A 17601-nucleotide genomic window follows, 5' to 3' on the forward strand; every position below is an offset into this window, starting at 1 on the left:
GGCTATGAGCCTTATTTGCTGTGTGCGTGGTCGTGAGTTCAAATCCCGGCTGAGCCGGGTTTGGAGGACGCTGGGAGATCTGATTCTTTCCCCCCTAAGACCAGGATGTTGGGAGCTGAGATCCATGGGGGGAGGAAATGAACCCACCGCCTACAGAGGAAAAAGGGGCCTTCCCTCGCACCGGCCGGGACCTCGAGATTGCTGGGTGCCAGGACGCACGCTCCCCTAGGAGAGGAGGACGAGACACGCCTCATTCGGCTCAGGGGCGGCCTCGTTACCACCTTCCAGGGTCTGACAAGGCTACCGGAGACCTTCACCGTGGTTGGGTGTTCGAATCCTGGCAGGGGCCCCCCGCTTTGGAGTCACAGGCCCTAAATTCCTCGGCTCCTCCTCCCCAAGCCCTTCTGTGAAGTGACACATCTGGGGGGGCTGCAGGATGCTATTTTAGGGGACCTCCAGCTGGGAACATGCCCTAGACCCCCATGGTGCAAGAGATGGAATGAAAAGGGGGTTTAATCAGGGAAAGCGAGGCGCTTGCCCTGCCGGCTCTATAGCCCAGGGGTCCATGCCCTGGGCTCGTTGGGGAGGGGGGGTCAGGCAGTCACATCTTTCCGAGCGTTGCCGTCCCTCGCCCATGGCTGAGGGCGTCTGGGGCGTCCCCCTGCACTGGGCGTATTTGTTATTAAACCCCAAACCCAAGGGCAGTTGCATGGTGTCGGGGGGGGGGCACCCCCAGCTTTTCCCCACTGCAGTCTCCCACCCAGTGTCGCAGGGTCTGGTGCCCCCCAAATGGGAAAGGCCCCGGGCCCCATACCTCACCCCCTGAGCCCTCCAGCCATGGGGTAGGATGGGAGCCAGTGCCCCCAAGAGGGGAAAGGCCCCGTGCCCCATTCCCCACGCCCCTGACGCCCCCGTCTCGAGCCCTGGAGGGGCGAGGCCCCATACACCGTGTCCCAGCCCTTTGCAGCAAGGCGGGGGGGTTTGTCAGTGCTTGCAACAGCCCCCCTCCGCCCTCACAAATGCCGCGCAGCCGCTCCGCACGGGCAAGGGCCGTTTTATTTCAGGAAGAAGCAAGAGACAACAGGGTCCAGGGCTGAGCCTGGGGAAATCCCCTACCCCACAGTGACCCCCTGCCCCAGCCCTCCATGGACACAGGATGGGAAAAGGGGCCAGAGTGTATAATGGCCCTGGGAGTGGGAAGGGGGCGGCTATCCTGTATAATGGCCCTGGGGCTGGGGAGGGGGCGGCTATGCTGTATAATGGGTTCTGGGGCTGGGGAGGGGGCGGCTATGCTGTATAATGGGTTCTGTGGGGGCAGGGAGGGGGCAGGCCAAGGGGAAGGCCGTTCCATTTCGCAATCGTTGAGCAATGAGGCTGTTGTTGGCCGACGGTTTCAGGAGGTGTGACCCCCCCAGGGAGGTTCCCAGATTCTCTAGCAGGGCAGCGGGGTGGGGCCCACGTCCAAGACCTCAGGGGACAGAGGGGGCAGGCAGCATGGCCAGAGCAGGGAGCAGCGGCAGGGCTCAATCCCCCCCCCAGAAGGCTTTCTTGCTGCACACCGCCGGCTTGGCGTAGTGCACGGGCACCCCATTGGTGCAGGCCAGGCAGATCCTCTTCTGGTCCTGGGACCCCCGGTAATTGCAGTTGGGCCAGGCCCCCCGCGCCCGGCAGTCCGTCACATTGAAAGGCGAGTTGCTGTAGTGGAAATCCCCGTGGCGGGGGGTCCCCCCGGCACCGCAGACATTGGTTATCAGCCCCAGATCCCCGTGGACGAAGCTGTTCAGCTGTTTGCAGAATCCCACCGTCATGTTCCTCCGCGGCATCATGAGGTTGCAGTAGCGGCTGGGGTCGGGCTCCCAGCCGGGCGCGGTGTCCACGTGCTGCCGCTGGAACTTCTCGTACGGCGTCTCTCGCTGTGCCGCGGCCGGCCAGAGGACGAGCAGCAGCAGGAGCGCCGGCCCCAGCGTCATCTTCCTCGTGGGCTGGAGGGGCAAAAGGGGGATGGCGGGCGTGAGGCGGGGACGCTGACACGGATGCGCCGGGCGTTTCAAGCACCAAGAAGCCTTGCCAGCCCCCCACAGGTTTGTCTGTATGGCCGTGCACGCCTGGGCGTCGTGGGGCTCCCATCGGCCGAGCGTCTACGTTGCATTTTAACCTCAGCTTCGGGCTTTTCTTTCCTAACCCGGGCTCGGATCTGGGGATCGGGCGTCCACCCGGCAGTGCGCAGCCCCGTGACAAAGTAACCCTACCCCAGAGCCCCTAGCCTGCCCCCCCAGTGCAGCCTCTCTAACCCTAGGACCGTGGGAAACCTTCTCGGCCTGGTCCCGGGAAGCTGGCTGACCTGAGTAGAAAGGGGGCCCCCGTTTTCAACAGAGAGGGTTGCAGATGGTTGGGACACAGAGGACTAAGGAGAGATGCCCCATGGAATTGTGGGATACTCCTGACCGGCTCCTGGGACCGGAGTCATTACGACTCGGACCCTGGAGCCCGGCTCCGCTGGAACTCAGCCCCTCCGGGGTCCTGGCTCCGGGTTAGCCCAGCGACAGTGTGGACGCAGTGTAGACACACCCTGAGACACTTCCCGAGGCGTGCCCTGGTTGGAACTGCTCGCGTCAGAGAATCGTCACGCTCCTGTGGAGTCCCGGGACACAGCCCCGAACCCCCCAACTCCTCAGTTCATTTGGGGGCCCATCGTTCCTCGCTGACTCCCTGGTCTGTGCGGCTAGTAGCCCCCTGGCTGGGCATCGTCTAAGACGAGCCAAGGAGCCTTTAACAAGGGATGGGGCTGACGTCCTGGATCTACCGCTGTTTTCTTGTGGCGGGGGGGCTGCAGTTTTGTTTGCCTCAGTTTCCCCATCTGCAAAGCAACACCCGCCTTCTTCACGCAGTGACTTGGCACGTAGGGGAGAGAAGCGCCTTGGTAGAACGTAGCCACGTTCCCACCCTTCCTCAATACCCGCTAAGCCGCTGAGCGATCCTGCCTGGGTTCTCTGTGTCCCCTTCTGCCACGCGCCCCAACTCACCCTAGTCCTTGCGCCTCTGTTTCCCTGGCAGAATGGCTCCAGCTGTCGGCAGAACCAGCTCTCCTTCCCCGCTGGCTGTCCGTGAGTCGGTGGGACGGGGAGCCAGCGGCAGAGAAACACCCAACAAGAAGGATTTTGCAATCCTGGCCCGCCCATCGAAAGGGGAAGCTGTAGGAGGGCCAGGACACGCTTTCCTCGTACTTATCACGCCCCTCTGCCCCTCGCTGTGTGGGGGGGTCCCTGTCCTGGCCACCTCTGGGGCGGCCGGTGGCTAGCACTGGACGGAGCCGCACGGCACCATGGTAGGCGGATTTCCCCGTGCAATTCCCCAAGCACTGGCCCCTCTAGTGTCATGGGGGCAATGGGGTCTGGACTCATTCCAAGGGGGGAACACCCCTATGCCAAACCGCACCCCCTGGGGTTACTGACCCAAACTTGGGGTTATTTGACCAGGGGACCCCTAGGAAATAAGGCCGGCTCTTCTCAGAGTTGACGTAGTTTTGCACCGTTTTCTTTTTTTGCCTGGCCCCGAGGCTGATACGATCCTGGCACCCCCAGCGAGGGCATGGCCCCCCTCCAGCTCTTTGGGGAGCAGAAATGGGAACCTAGCCAGCGGGAGAGTTTGGTTCTCCACGGCGGCAGGTTCTGTGACTCACCAGGTGCGGGTTTCGCTGCGACCAGCGTTGTGGAAAGGCGCCAATGCCCGGGCGACCGCAACGCTGCATCCGTGACGCTTTATTATCGGTGAGTCTTCACCAGCTTCCCGGGCAGCGCCATCACCTGACGCAGAGATCTGCAGGGGCGGCAGCATGCCCAAAGGAGCGTCTCCTCCCGGGGCCTCAGCGGTGATGGAATGATCGATACGGATCACCTGGGGCCGGCGGGGCAATCCGGGCCGGACGTCCAGCGCAGGAAAGAGTTGGCTTTAGAAACCCGAGCTACACTTCAATGCGCAGGTTCCAGGGCCAGACGGGACCAGGGAGATCATCTAGTCCAGGGGCTCCCAACTGTTTTGGCTCGAGGGCCACAAATGTCCTTTTTACAACCCAGAAAGGCCCCCAGTCCATCAACTCATAGGGAACGTACGGACGTGCACACCACCAAGGACTGCAAATCACCACGTGTTGAACGGAAACACGTTGATGCCCCTGTGCTCGTTTTCACACTCACTGACTCTGCCCGGCTGCGTTGTGAGCTCCCCCCAGGAACACGGCCCAGAGCCAGGGCTGAGCAGCTCCTATTGTCCAGCACACAGAAAACCCCTCTGGGATACTGCCTTGAGTCATGGTTTACCCATAAACAAACCTGGTGTCTACAAAAACCCACACCCAAGTTCAAACCCCTGGTCTCATGCCTGGATCCAAAATGCTGCATCAGATCCACTGGGACTTCCCCGCTTTCTGACTGGTCGTGTCGGGGGCTCTGCCTGTCCCGAGGGCTCCGGACCCTAAGATGAGCAGCCTGAATGCTGGGAACCTCTGAGCCACACGGAGTGGTGAGACCCCCCGCATCTTCCCCCAAAACACACGCTCTCTCTCTCTCTCTGGTTAAACCTACTTCTTCCCCTTAGACCTAATTTAATCTCTCTCCCTCTCAGCCCAGGGATAACTTTCTACTTTTGTAATCAACCCTGGGCTCGCTTCTCCAATATCCCAACTGTAACTGTGTAGTGTTGTGTAGTATTGTGTAGTGTTGTAAGCATGTGATTGTTTCTCTCTCCTCACATGGTATCACTGTTGGTATCACAAGTTTTATACACCTGGCTATAAACAAACTGTTATAATCAAGCTGGGTGCCCGTCTCTCTCTCTCTCTCTCTCCAAACTGCATTTACTCCTTTGTGTTCTCGGTCCCTATCTTGCTCTGCAGCAACGCTTCTTCTACCTGAGCCAAAGATCCCTGGAGTGCCCAGAAACCCTGTGGGGTTTGCTCCTCAAGGGGGTGACTGCTAGAACAATTGTGGTGTAAAGGGCCATATGAAGGGGACAGCCAGAAAGTGCTGCTCTGCCTAGCCTATGGGGTCCAGGGGCATATAAGGGGGGCAGCTGAAAAGTGCTGTTCGGACCCGGCCTGCTCAGACATGCGCTCTATTCTGGTGCGGTGCAAAGGGCCAGATAAGGGTGGGCACTGAAAGTGCTGTGTGACCAGCCTGCTGAGTGCAGGGACATGTAACGGGTCAGCTGGGAGCGCTGATAGCCCGGTCCGCTCAGATGCACTCGGTTAACCTGGAATGTGTGTGTGTATCTGTGCGGGTTTATCTGAATCTGGGGCTGGAGGAACCCAACCCTGGAAACCTTAGGTCCTGCAGGATAGCTCCATTGGGAGGGGACATGTAGCCATATGAACACACAAGTAACACAAGCAGTACATGAATAGAATCACACCCCTAGAATCACATCCCCCATTCCAGGAAGGTAACCCTAATAAATGAACGTACCCCGAGGTGACGGGCAAATCTGGTAACACACGACACCAACTATCTCACAGCTCTTCTCCCCCCTTCACTCCCCACCATCCCAACTTTCCACGGCATGGCCAGCAGCCCTGCTCCTGGGCCCGGCTGCCTAACGCCTCCAGCTTCCCCCCGGTCCCGAGAAGCCGGCTCACCGGCACGTCTCTTCTCCCTTCCATTTACAGGCTGCGATTTTCAAAGGGCTTTGAACCCTCACTTCCCCTGGGCCATTTCAACCCCTGCAGCAGCTGGGCAGTGGCAGGATTGACCATGGCAAGCGAGGAAGAAAGACACTTAGAAACCGAGGTAAGGACAGGCAGAAACCGTAGCGGGGCTGGAAATGGTTTTCTTTTCATTCAGTTTCCTCCCGTTTCTCCGGCTCTTTTCACCCCAAAGCGCAGCCCAGGCTCTGTGCGATGGCAGGCGACGGGGACGTGGAAAGGGATTGCAGATGTCCCCAGTGAGAGCTCGAAAGATGTTCCTAAGGCGCCCGGGCTGGAGCTGCATAAAGGGGATGCTCAGGGCAGGAGAATCAGCGGGGCGCTGACAAAGTGTGGGGCGTCCCCGTGTGCCCCCCTGCGGCCAGCTGTGCCATGCCAGGTGTGAGCCACGTCAATATCCCCTTTGGGGCAGCGACAGGTCCATTTTCACAGCCGGGGGCAGGCAGAGACCAGCAGGTGCCAACAAACGACCGTGTCCCCTTGTCACCCCGAGTCAGGAGTGGAATGGGGATAAATGAGCCACATGGGCCTCACCTCGGCTCGGGTCCGAAACGGGACAGCACCACAACAGAGCCGCCAGCGCGGCTGGTCTCCTGGGGCCAAAGTCACAAAGGGACGTAGGTCCATCAGTGGCAATTAGGGGGCCTAAATCCCAGAGCGGGGCTCGGAAAGACCCCGCACAGCTGCCGCCGAGCCCCCTGGGCGCCTGCACTTGCTCTGTGCCCAAGTGTTTGCTGTGAAATTCACCAGGGGCCTGCACGCGGCTGCCCCATAGCGGGTGTCCAGACGCCCCACCCCAGATCCAGGCGCTGACCGGGGGAGGCCGGTGTCGCTCCACCTAACTGACGGGCTGAGCTCCTGCAAAACATCAAGAAGGCAAAAGGGGAGATGTTTTTCTCCAGCCTGTTTGTGCTGCTAACGAAGGAGATTCAGAGCGGCTCTAAACGGCTTTATCCTCAAAGCTTCCTGCGAAAGCCAAATGCCGTCCGTGCCACTGCTTGGAAACCAACCCGATGGGAAAATTCGGGGTTCCCTGCTTTAAAGGGATTTCCCAAGTTTGTGCAGGTTGAAGTGCAGGTTCACACAAGGAGCAGGGGAGCTGCCAGTGGGGCAGAACCTGGGCAGAGACGCCAATGCGGAGACTGTTGAAAGAAAGCAGGAAATGTTGCACAGTCAGGTGACCGTGCGGTTATCGATTGTGACACAGCTCCCCAACTGAGATTGTGTGTGTGTGCCCGGAGCCGGGGAGGGGAAGAGAGAACATTGCACAGCAGAAAAGCAGAAGTCATCATAGTGGCTGAAGGTGAATTTAACGACCTGGGTTGGTGCCATTTTAATTAAGCAGCATAATCCAGTCCCAGGCGGCAGTGGTTTGAAAGACAGAGATCCCTCAGGTAGCCGCGCCATGGGAAGAACCTATAAAAAGTCAGGGGGGAATTGGCACGTGTTCAACACCACCACGGCCTTGTAGCTGTGGGGCCAGCTGGGCGGAGCAGACCTTCTCATCCACCTAGGGGCCTGGCACATTTGGTGTGTAGAGCTTTGCAGGTGGGACCAGCATCGACAAGGCCCGGATGAGGCAGATGTGTCTGCACCCATGGGCATAGTGGTGCCGGCTCCGCGCCTAGCGGGACGGACGTCCCTCGCTGCCTGGGTTTTCCCATTAGGCCGCTCGACAGCTGTGGTCCCTTAGGATCCCCGTGGATGATATCTTGGTGGGCGGAGGGCGGCTAATATGAAGGGGAAAGGAACCCAAGAAAGCTGGCTGCATTTTAAAGAAACCTCATTGAGGGCACAGGAACAAACTATCCCGATGTGCAGAAAGAATAGCAAATATGGCAGGCGTCCAGCTTGGCTTAACAAAGAAGTCTTTGGGGAGCTTAATCACAAAAAAGCAGCTTACAAGAAGTGGAAGCTTGGTCAGATGACTAGAGAGGATTATAAAAATAAAATACTGCTCGAACATGCAGGAATGAAATCAGGAAGGCCAAAGCGCAATTGGAGTTGCAGCTGGCAAGGGACGTGAAGGTGAACAAGAAGGATTTCTACAGATATGTTACCAACAAGAGGAAGATTTGGGAAAGTGTGTACCCCTTACACAATGCGGGAGGCAACCTAGTGACAGAGGATGTGGAGAAAGCTGAGGTACACAATGCCTTTTTTGCCTCTGTCTTCACAGACAAGATCAGCTCCCAGACTGCTGTACTGGGTGGCACAGAAAGGGAAGGAGGCAAACATCCCACAGTGCTGAAGGAACAGGTCCAAGACTATTTAGAAGGATTGGACATACACAAGTCCATGGGGCCGGATGCAATGCACCCGAGGGTGCTGAGGGAGTTGGCTGAGGTGATTTCAGAGCCATTGGCTATTACCTTTGAAAGCTCGTGGGAACAGGGGGAGATCCCTGAGGACTGGAAAAAGGCAAATCTAGTGCCCATCTTCAAAAAAGGGAGGAAAGAGGATCCAGGGAACTACAGACCGGTCAGCTTCACCTCAATCCCTGGAAAAATCATGGAGCAGGTCCTCAAGGAATCCATTTTAAGGCACGTGGAAGAGAGGAAGGTGATCAGGAACAGTCAACACGGATTCACCAAGGGAAAGTCATGCCTGACCAACCTGATTGCTTTTTATGAAGAGGTGACTGGCTCTGTGGACGTAGGGAAGGCGGTGGACGTGATGTGCCCCGACTTTAGCAAAGCTTTTGATACGGTCTCTCACAGTATTCTTATCAGCAAGTTAAAGAAGTATGGGTTGGATGAATGGACTATAAAATGGATAGAGAACTGGCTAGAGCATAGGGCTCAACGAGTAGTGATCAATGGCTCCGTGTCTAGCTGGCAGCCGGTCACAAGCGGAGTGCCCCAGGGGTCGGTGCTGGGGCCGGTTTTGTTCAACATCTTCATTAATGATCTGCAGGATGGGGTAGATTGAACCCACAGCAAGTTTGCAGATGACACTAAGCTGGGGGGAGTGGTAGATACCCTGGAAGGTGGGGATAGGATACAGAGTGACCGAAACAAACTGGAGGATTGGGCCAAAAGAAATCTGATGAGGTTCAAGAAGGACAAGTGCAGAGTCCTCCACTTAGGATGGAAGAATCCCATGCACAGCTACAGACTGGGGACCGACGAGCTAGGCAGCAGTTCTGCAGAAAAGGACGTGGGGGTTACAGTGGGTAAGAAGCTGGATATGAGTCAGCAGTGTGCCCTGGATGTCAAGAAGGCTAATAGCATATTGGGCTGCATTAGTAGGAGCATTGCCAGATGGAGGGAAGTGATTATTCCCCTCTATTCGACACTGATGAGGCCGCATTTGGAGTATTGTGTCCAGTTTTGGGCTCCCCACTACAGGAAGGACATGCACAAGTTGGAGAAAGTCCAGCAGAGGGCAACAAAAATGATAAGGGGGCTGGAGCACAAGACTTATGAGGAGAGGCTGAGGGAACTAGGCTTGTTTAGTCTGCAGAAGAGAAGAGTGAGGGGGATTTGATAGCGGCCTTTAAAACTACCTGAAAAGGGGTTCCAGGGAGGATGGGGCTAGGCTGTTCTCGGTGGTGGCAGATGACAGAACAAGGAGCAATGGTCTCAAGTTGCAGGGGGGGAGATCTAGGTTGGACATTAGGAAAAAGTTTTTCACTAGGAGGGTGGTGAAGCACTGGAATGGATTACCTAGGGAGGTGGGGGAATCTCCATCCTTAAGAGGTTTTTAAGCTGTGGCTTCACAAAGCCCTGGCTGGGATTATTTAGCTGAGGTTAGTCCTGCTTTGAGCAGGGGTTGGACTAGATACCTCCTGAGGTCCCTCCAACCCTCATTTTCTATGATTCATCTGCGCTTGTCCTGCCCGCAAGTTTCCACGCACCAAATGTGCCCAGGCCCCTAGGTGGGCGAGAAAGTCTGCTCCGCCCGGCTGGCCCCACAGCTCCGAGGCCGTCGTGGTGTTCAACACGTGCCGATTGCCCCCGTACATATTCCCAGCACCGATTCCCCCCCAGCTTGTTACAGGTTCTTCCCATGGCACGGCTGCCTGAGGGATCTCTGTCTTTCAAACCACTGCCCCTTGGCACCACACCAGAACAGAGCGCACTTCTGAGCAGGCCGGGTCCAAACAGCACTTTTCAGCTGCCCCCCTTATTTGTCCATGGACTCAATCAGGCTGGGTCAAACAGCACTGTCAGCTGCTACCCTTATATGGCCCTGCACTCCGTAGGCTAGGCAGAGCAGCACTTCTCAGCTGCCTCCCCTGTCACTCTGCAATTGTACTAGCAGGAACCGCCTTTGATGAACAAACCCCACAGGATTTCTGGGCACTCCAGGGATCTTTGGCTTAGGTAAAAGAAGCGTTGCTGCAGAGCAAGAAGAACACAAAGGAGTAAATGCAGTTTGGAGGGAGAGAGAGAGAGCGAGAGAGAGACTGGCACCCAGCGTGATTATAACAGTTCGTTTATTGCCAGGTGTACAAAACCTGTGTAATCCCATACAAGGAGAGAGAAACAATCACACGCTGACGATAATACACAATACTACACAATTACAGTTGGGGTATTGGAGAAGCTGGCTCAGGTTTGATTAGAAAAGTAGAAAGTTATGCCTTGACTAAAAGAGAGAGAGAGATTAAATTAGGACTAAGGGGAAGAAGTAGGTTTAACCAGAGAGAGAGAGTGTGTGCTGGGGGTGAGTGGGGGGTCTCCCCACTCCGTGTGGCTCAGAGGTTCCCAGCATTCAGGCTGCTCAGCTTAGGGTCCGGAGCGCTTGGGACAGGCAGAGCCCCCGACACCATCAGTCAGGGAGAGGGGAAGTCCCAGTGGAGCTGATGCTGCATTTGGATCCAAGCATCAGACCAGGGGTTTGAACTTGGGTGGGGGGTTTTGTAGACACCAGGTTTGTTTATGGGTAAACCATGACTCAAGGCAGTATCCCAGAGGGGTTTTCTGTGTGCTGGACAATAGGAGCTGCTCAGCCCTGGCTCTGGGCCGTGTTCCTTGGGGGAGCTCACAACGCAGCCGGGCAGAGTCAGTGTTCTGCAGATCAATAACGAGACTGGTCTGATGATAACTGCGGAGCTGGGTGTGTGCAGGGCTGGGTTCATTTACATCTCCCATCTCCCATCATGCAGTGTGTCCCTGCTTTGCCAATCCCAGAGTTCAGTGCGGTCCCTGCTTTGGTGGATGTTTCTCCATTCTCTAAGCTAATTCTTCTTCCATTGTCCATGTAGATGGGGCTTCTGTTCTCCATGTGATGTGCTGATCGAGATGCTCCTTTTTACATCTTCGATGCAGAAGAGGCATGGGGAGTTGTATCACCCTTGACGGGAGGGTTTTAGGTGTGTCCACTGCCTTTTCCTATTGAGATGCCTTTGGTTTCTGGTTCAAGCAGGGGATTCATGTGAGCCAGAGAGTCAGGGTTTTGCGCCCTGGTTCGCCAAGAACACAGAGCTTCCAGGTAACAAGTGCCACTGCCTAGGGACCCACATGGAGCGCACGGGGCTAAGAGACACATGCAGTTTCCCTGCTGCAGCCAGAGGCGCAAGGAGTAGGGTGAGTTTGCTAGAAATCAATTTCCTTTTCCCCTTCTCCTTTTACCTGATTGCCGGATCTCTCACCGTGAACTGACGGAGATCACACTGGCCAGGAACCTGCAAAGAAATAACTATTTATTAAGGGTGTGTCACAAGCACAAGCCAGTTAAAGTCCCACAATAACCACACAACACTGGTGTTGAGTACACAATGGGGGCACTAAACCCCCGGCCCAATACCGCAAACACAACCCGGGTTCCCATAGTCCGTGATCGTATTTATGGCATTTCTTCTCTGCCTCTGGGGAGTGCGTCTGCTTCTCTTCCCGTCCCGAAGCCGAGCAAAGACAATGACACCCGCCACGCGTCCTCTCAGACGGGCAGCCCCTCACTCTGCCCCCCTCACCGCCTTAAGTGACTTCTGCTGGGGCTGAGCTTGGCCAATCGGCTGTTAGGGTTTTTCCCGCCTTCTGGCCTTTGCACACAGCTCTCCCGTTGTGCACACGGCACCAATGCACCTTTGCACTCCGCACTACCGCTGGGGTTTTCCCGCCTTTTTACCCATCGCCGGGAAGATTTCAGGCCTGGGCATCCTGCCAAGAGTCGTTATGGAGCTTGCCAGGCTCAGATTCCAGATGGATTCCAAATTCAAAATGGAGTCTGGCCTGGCTGACAACTAGTTACACTTCCAGGGAGGGGACAGAAAACATCTTACAACATCTCTCTATCAAGCTGGGGCGCATGGCAGAAGGGGACATGGAGAACCCAGGGCGGATCGCTCAGCGGCTTAGCGGCGTTGAGGAAGGGTGGGGAACGTGGCTACGTTCTGCCAAGGCGCGTCTCTCCCCTCCACGCCAAGGCACTGCGCGAAGAAGGCGGGTGGCGCTTTGCAGATGGGGAAACTGAGGCAAACAAAACTGCAGCTCCCCCTCCCCAAGAAAACAGCAGTATATCCAGGACGTCAGCCCCATCCCTTGTTAAAGGCTGCTTAGATGATGCCCAGCCAGGGGGCTACTAGCCGCACAGACCAGGGAGTCATCCAGGAACGATGGGCCCCCAAATGAACTGAGGAGTTGTGGGGTTCAGGGCTGTGTCCCGGGACTCCACGGGAGCGTGACGATTCTCTGACGACTGCCCTCCGAGCACCTCGAACCAGAGCGGAGGGCCTGGAAGACCATTGTGACGCGAGGGCCGGATAAGTAACAGCAGCGAGGCCCAAAGTGGGCGAGCTGTGACGCCAAGATAAAACCAGAAGCAAGCTAACCGCAAAACTGGCTTAAAGCATCTTGACAGCAGTCAAAGTAGTAAACACCCTCTATCCATGGTAAGAAAGCACGCATATACCATAAATGGACTAGAAATAGTGCGTGACAGTGGGAGAGGAAAGTGATCGCTGATTGGGTGCCAAAAGTGCACCAATAGTACAAGGGAAAACAAGAGTCCATAGCCAATCCTTTAGCGGATCAAGAGAGGACCAGTCAGGACAGTGGAGCGGGCTATATAATCACAGGAGTAACATACGGACCTTGGAGGTCTCCATAGACCTGTGAAGGATCCAGCAGGTGCTCCACGCAAGTTCGTTCCTGGTGCAGCCCACTTCCAGTTACCGGTAGAAATGGGCTCCCCCTCTCTGATCGTGGTAAGCGCCTGAATGTTATTGCTTGCAGCTTGATCACACAGCTTTGGCAGACACTGGCTTGTCCGCCCGCCTCCTCCTCGACGCCGAGATCTCAAACCATGAACCCTCCGTCTCGGCGGAGCACAGAGGGCGCGCCAGCCGCAAAGACGCGGGGAGGGGGGGTGAAGGCTCCTGCTGCAGCGAGCGGTACAAATCAGGGGCTGTGTGGCCAATCCCGCCCCGCCCAAAAGTGACCGCATTTTTACAAAGATTGACGCTGGGTTTCCCCCCCTCGCTGCTAGAGAAAAATCTGGGGGCAAGATCAGCCTCCAGCTGAGACCGTGGGGCTCGGGTCGTGCCAGGACCCCAGCTCCAGCGTCCCAGCTGTGCTGCGGCTCCGTGACGTCGCACGCGCACGCCCCAGCCAGCCATGGACGCTGGCACGCCCACGGGAAGTGTCTCAGGGTGTGTCTACACTGTGTCCGCACTGCCGCTGGGCTAACCCGGAGCCAGGACCCTGGAGGGGCTGAGTTCCAGCGGAGCCGGGCTCCAGGGTCCGAGCCGTAGTGACTCTGGTCCAGGGAGCCGTCCGGGAGTATCCCACAATTCCATGGGGCATCTCTCCTTAGTCCTCTGTGTCCCAACCATCTGCAACCCTCTCTGTTGAAAACGGGGGCCCCCTTTCAACTCAGGTCAGCCAGCTTCCCAGGACCGGGCCGAGAAGGTTTCCCACGGTCCTAGGGTTAGAGAGGCTGCACTGGGGGGGCAGGCTAGGGGCTCCGGGATAGGGTTACTTTGTCGCGGGGCCGCGCGCTGCCGGGTGGACGCCCGATCCCCAGATCCAAGCCCGGGTTAGGAAAGAAAAGCCCGAAGCTGAGGTTAAAATGCAACATAGACGCTCGGCCGACGGGAGCCCCATGACACCCGGGAGTGCACGGCCGTGCAGATGAACCCATGGGGCGCAGGGGGGCTGTTTGGTTGTGAAACCCCCGCAGTGGGCAAATCTTCAAGGTGCATCCGTGTCAGCGTCCCCGCCTCACGCCCGCCGTCCCCCTTTCCCCCCTCCAGCCCGCGAGGAAGATGACAGTGGGTCCGGCGCTCCTGCTGCTGCTCGTCCTCTGGCCGGCCGCGGCCCAGGAAGAGTCGCCGTACGAGAAGTTCCAGCGGCAGCACGTGGACACCGCGCCCGGCTGGGAACAGGACCTCGACCTCTACTGCAAACTCATGATTCAGCGGAGGAACGTGTCGGTGGATTTCTGCAAACCGGTGAACAGCTTCATCCACAAGGAGCTGGAAGTGATAACCGCTGTCTGCGGTGCTGCGGGGACCCCGTGCCCCGGGAATTACCACTACAGCAACTCGAATTTCACTGTGACGGACTGCCGGGCGATGGGGGCCTGGCCCAACTGCAATTACCGGGGGTCCCAGGACCAGAAGCAGATCTGCCTGGCCTGCGACAACGGGGAGCCCGTGCACTATGGCAGGCCGGCGGAGTGCGGCAAGAAAGCCGGCTGGGGGGGGAACTGAGCCCTGCCACTGCCCCGTGCTCTGGCCATGCTGCCTGCTCCCCTGCCCCCGGGGTCCCGGACGCCGGCCTCACTCCACTGCCCTGCTAGAGAATCCGGGAACCTCCCCGGGGGCGGGGGGGGGGTCACACCCCCTGAAACCCTCGGCAAGCAACAGCTTCATTGCTTAACGATTGCGAAATGGAACGGCCTTCCCCTCGGCCCGGCCCCTCCCCGCCCCCGGGCCATTATACAGCAAAGCCGCCCCCTCCCCGCCCCTAGGGCCATTATACAGCATAGCCGCCCCCTCCCCGCCCCTAGGGCCATTATACAGCATAGCCGCCCCCTCCCTGCCCCCAGGGCCATTATACACTCTGGGCCCCTTTTCCCATCCTGTGTCCATGGAGGGCTTGGGCAGGGGTCACTGTGGGGCAGGGGATGTCCCCAGGCTCAGCCCTGGACCCTATTGTCTCTTGCTTCTTCCTGCAATAAAACAGTTCTTGCTCGTGCGGAGCGGCTGCGCGGCGTTTGTGTGTGTGGGGGGGGGGTGTCGCTTGAGCCACACTCGCGAGCGCCAACAAACCCCCCTGCCCTGCTGCAAAGGGCTGGGACACGGCGTATGGGGCCTCACCCCTCCAGGGCTTGAGACGGGGGACAGGGACTGGGGCCCGTTCCCCTCTGGGGGGTTGCCAGCACCTGGGGGGGCGTGGGGAATGGGGCACAGGGCCTTTCCCCTCGTGGGGGCACCGGCTCCCATCCGATCCCATGGCTGGAGGGCTCAGGGGGGCGAGGTATGGGGCACGGGGCCTTTCCCTTCTGGGGGGCGCCAGGCCCTGCGACACCGGGTAGGAGACTGCAGTGGGGAAAAGCTGGGGGTGCCCCCCCGACCCCGTGCGACTGCCCTTGGGTTTGGGGTTTAATATCAAATACACGCAGTGCAGGGGGTGCCCCAGACTCCCTCAGCCGTGGGCGAGGGACGGCAACGCCCGGAAAGATGTGACTGCCTGACCCCCCCTCCCCAACGAGCCCAGGGCATGGACCCCCGGGCTATAGAGCCGGCAGGGCGAGCGCCTCGCTTTCCCCGATTGAACCCCCTTTTCATTCCACGGGGTCTAGGGCACGTGTCCAGCTGGAGGTCCCCTAAAATAGCATCCTGCAGCCCCCCCAGATGTGTCACTTCACAGAAGGGTTTGGGGAGGAGAAGCTGAGGAATTCAGGGCCTGTGACCCCAAAGTGGGGGGCTCCTGCCAGGATTCGAACACCCAACAGTGAAGGTCTCCGGTAGCCTTATCAGACCCTGGAAGGTGGTAGCGAGGCCCCCCCTGAGCCAAATGAGGCGTGTCTTGTCCTCCTCTCCGAGGGGAGTGTGCGTCCTGGCACCCAGCAATCTCGAGGTCCCGGCCGGTGCGAGGGAAGGCCCCTTTTCCCTCTGTAGGCGGTGGGTTCATTTCCTCCCCCCATGGATCTCAGCTCCCAACATCCTGGTCTTAGGGGGAGAAAATCAGATCTGCCAGCTTCTTCCAAACCCGGCTCAGCCGGGATTTGAACACGCGACCACGCACGAAGCAAATAACGCTCACAGCCATGGCAGAGCGCCCGGCGGGAAAAGGGTGCACTTTACCAGAGTCCAGAGGCCCTGTGGGGCCAGCCCCAGGTCATGAGCTGGTACATATGGATGGTGGGAAGGGGCCCGTGTTACAAGTTCATACCGGGCCCGGAAACATGATGCTTGGGCCCTGCCAGTGCCAGGTCGAGGGGCTCTGCAGACCCAGCGCCTGTCGCTGCCGGCCTGGCCACGTGATGCCAGGCTTTGCATTTCGCCGTCTTCAAACAAGCCTTGTTTGCTGGGGCTGGGCTGATTGAGCCATCCCCGAGCGCCCCATGGCCGTGACTTTCCTTTTCCTCCACCCCCCTGGTCCTGCAAACGCGATCCCAGGTGGGGGCATGTTACGGGGTTCGCCTGGCCCCCAACGCCCACGTTCAATAGCTGAGATTCGAAGACCCCCAAGGGCAGAGATCCGTTCCTGGGCGGGGAGGCGGGGGGAGAAATGTCCTTGTCTGGGGCCCGGCTCAGAGGCGGAACCGGACGCCATCCCCTGCATCTCCAAACGGCGCCTGGCACACAGCGTCCCGCCCCAACCCCCGGCACGGGGGGGATAGAGTAGGACTGGGGAGGGGGGCGCCCAGGGCCGGGCTATCAGGGGACGCCGGGGCCCCAGGCTGTGTTATCGGACAACCTTTCCCGACACACCTCGTGCGGCGCTGCCTGGCGGTGCCAGGGCTCCCGCCCAGCTGTGTTTGCTGAGTGTCTCCTGGTCACCTTCCCACGCCGCCCGGCCGGGCTGTATATAGCAGGGCCAGCGCAGCCGGAGAGGCAGGGACGCGGGATCCGTCGCTCTGGGCACCCGCACCAGGAGCTGGGTAAGGTGAAGGCTGCTCTATGCTCAGCGGCGGAGTGACAGGGAGGGGGGGCCCCTCAGGACTCCTGGGTTCTATCCTAGCTCTGGGAGGGCAGTGGTGCCTCGTGGTTAGAGCAGGGGTGCCCCTTAGGACTCCTGGGTTTTATCCCAGCTTTGGAGGGGAATGGGGTCTAATGGTTAGATCTGGGAGCCTGGACTCCTGGGTTCTATCCCAGCTCTGGGAGGGGAGCTGCGTCTGGTGCGGGGAAGGGCGCAGAGTCAGGCATCCTGGCTTCTATCCGTGGCTCTGCGTTAAATCCACTGTTGCTTGCAGCGCGTCACGGGCCTGCTCCCTGCCTCAGTTTCCCTCTCAACACACTGGACATGTCAATACTGGGCCATGGGGCTCTGTGACCGTCCGCTGGGGATTCCGGCTGGCCAGGCAGCACCTTTTCCTGCCGGGCTGCGGGTGTGTCTCCTGCCCAGCTCCCTGGGGACCAGCCTGTCTTTGGAGCCGCCCAACCTCCAGGGAACCGGCGGCTTCTGTTAGCAGCCCAGGCACCGGGCTGGGACTCCGGGGCGCTGGGTTCTGTTCTTGCAGGCACATCTCTGGGGTGTGACGCACCCGCAACACAGGCACGGACAGTGCATCAAAGGTGTGTGTGTGTGTGTGTGTGTATGTGTGTGCGCGCCGCACAAATGGCCTTCGCACGTGTCCCGGGAACAGCCTGGATCCGCAAGACACAGGAATGTGGTTCGACCTGTCCGCCTCAGGCAGGCGAGGCAGCCGGGATTGCATCACAACCAGCAGGGCAGAGCGGGGGCGGCATGCCTACAGTTTCCCAGGCTAGACGAAGAGGGGGAGAGATC

At 58.7% G+C, this 17601-nt stretch overlaps 2 protein-coding genes across 2 annotated transcripts; one reads left to right on the forward strand and one right to left on the reverse strand.

Annotated features, from left to right (window-relative positions):
• Positions 1–1051: 1051 nt before the first annotated feature.
• Positions 1052–3103, reverse strand: LOC137149178 (ribonuclease-like). Its single transcript, XM_067542542.1, has 2 exons — positions 3024–3103; positions 1052–1982 (listed from the first exon to the last, which is right to left on the reverse strand). The coding sequence occupies exon 2, from the start codon at positions 1968–1970 to the stop codon at positions 1524–1526; it is 447 nt and encodes a 148-aa protein (XP_067398643.1). The 5' UTR covers positions 1971–1982; positions 3024–3103; the 3' UTR covers positions 1052–1523.
• A 9609-nt stretch (positions 3104–12712) lies between these two features.
• On the forward strand, positions 12713–14558 carry LOC137149179 (ribonuclease-like). Its single transcript, XM_067542543.1, has 2 exons — positions 12713–12848; positions 13896–14558. Exons 1-2 carry the CDS (start codon positions 12825–12827, stop codon positions 14352–14354), a joined length of 483 nt encoding a protein of 160 aa, XP_067398644.1. The 5' UTR covers positions 12713–12824; the 3' UTR covers positions 14355–14558.
• The last annotated feature ends 3043 nt before the right edge of the window (positions 14559–17601 follow it).

Source organism: Emydura macquarii, unplaced genomic scaffold, assembly GCF_026122565.2.
Source record: "Emydura macquarii macquarii isolate MOO-44397 ecotype Brisbane River unplaced genomic scaffold, CSIRO-AGI_Emac_v2 contig_713, whole genome shotgun sequence".
Lineage (NCBI taxonomy): Eukaryota > Metazoa > Chordata > Testudines > Chelidae > Emydura > Emydura macquarii.

Coding starts and splice junctions, on each gene's coding strand:
- LOC137149179 (XM_067542543.1), top strand. CDS start 12,825: ATGGGCTCCCCCTCTCTGATCGTG. Junction 12,849..13,895: donor GCTCCCCCTCTCTGATCGTG/GTAAGCGCCTGA, acceptor TCCCCCCTCCAG/CCCGCGAGGAAGATGACAGT.
- LOC137149178 (XM_067542542.1), bottom strand. CDS start 1,970: ATGACGCTGGGGCCGGCGCTCCTGCTGCTGCTCGTCCTCTGGCCGGCC.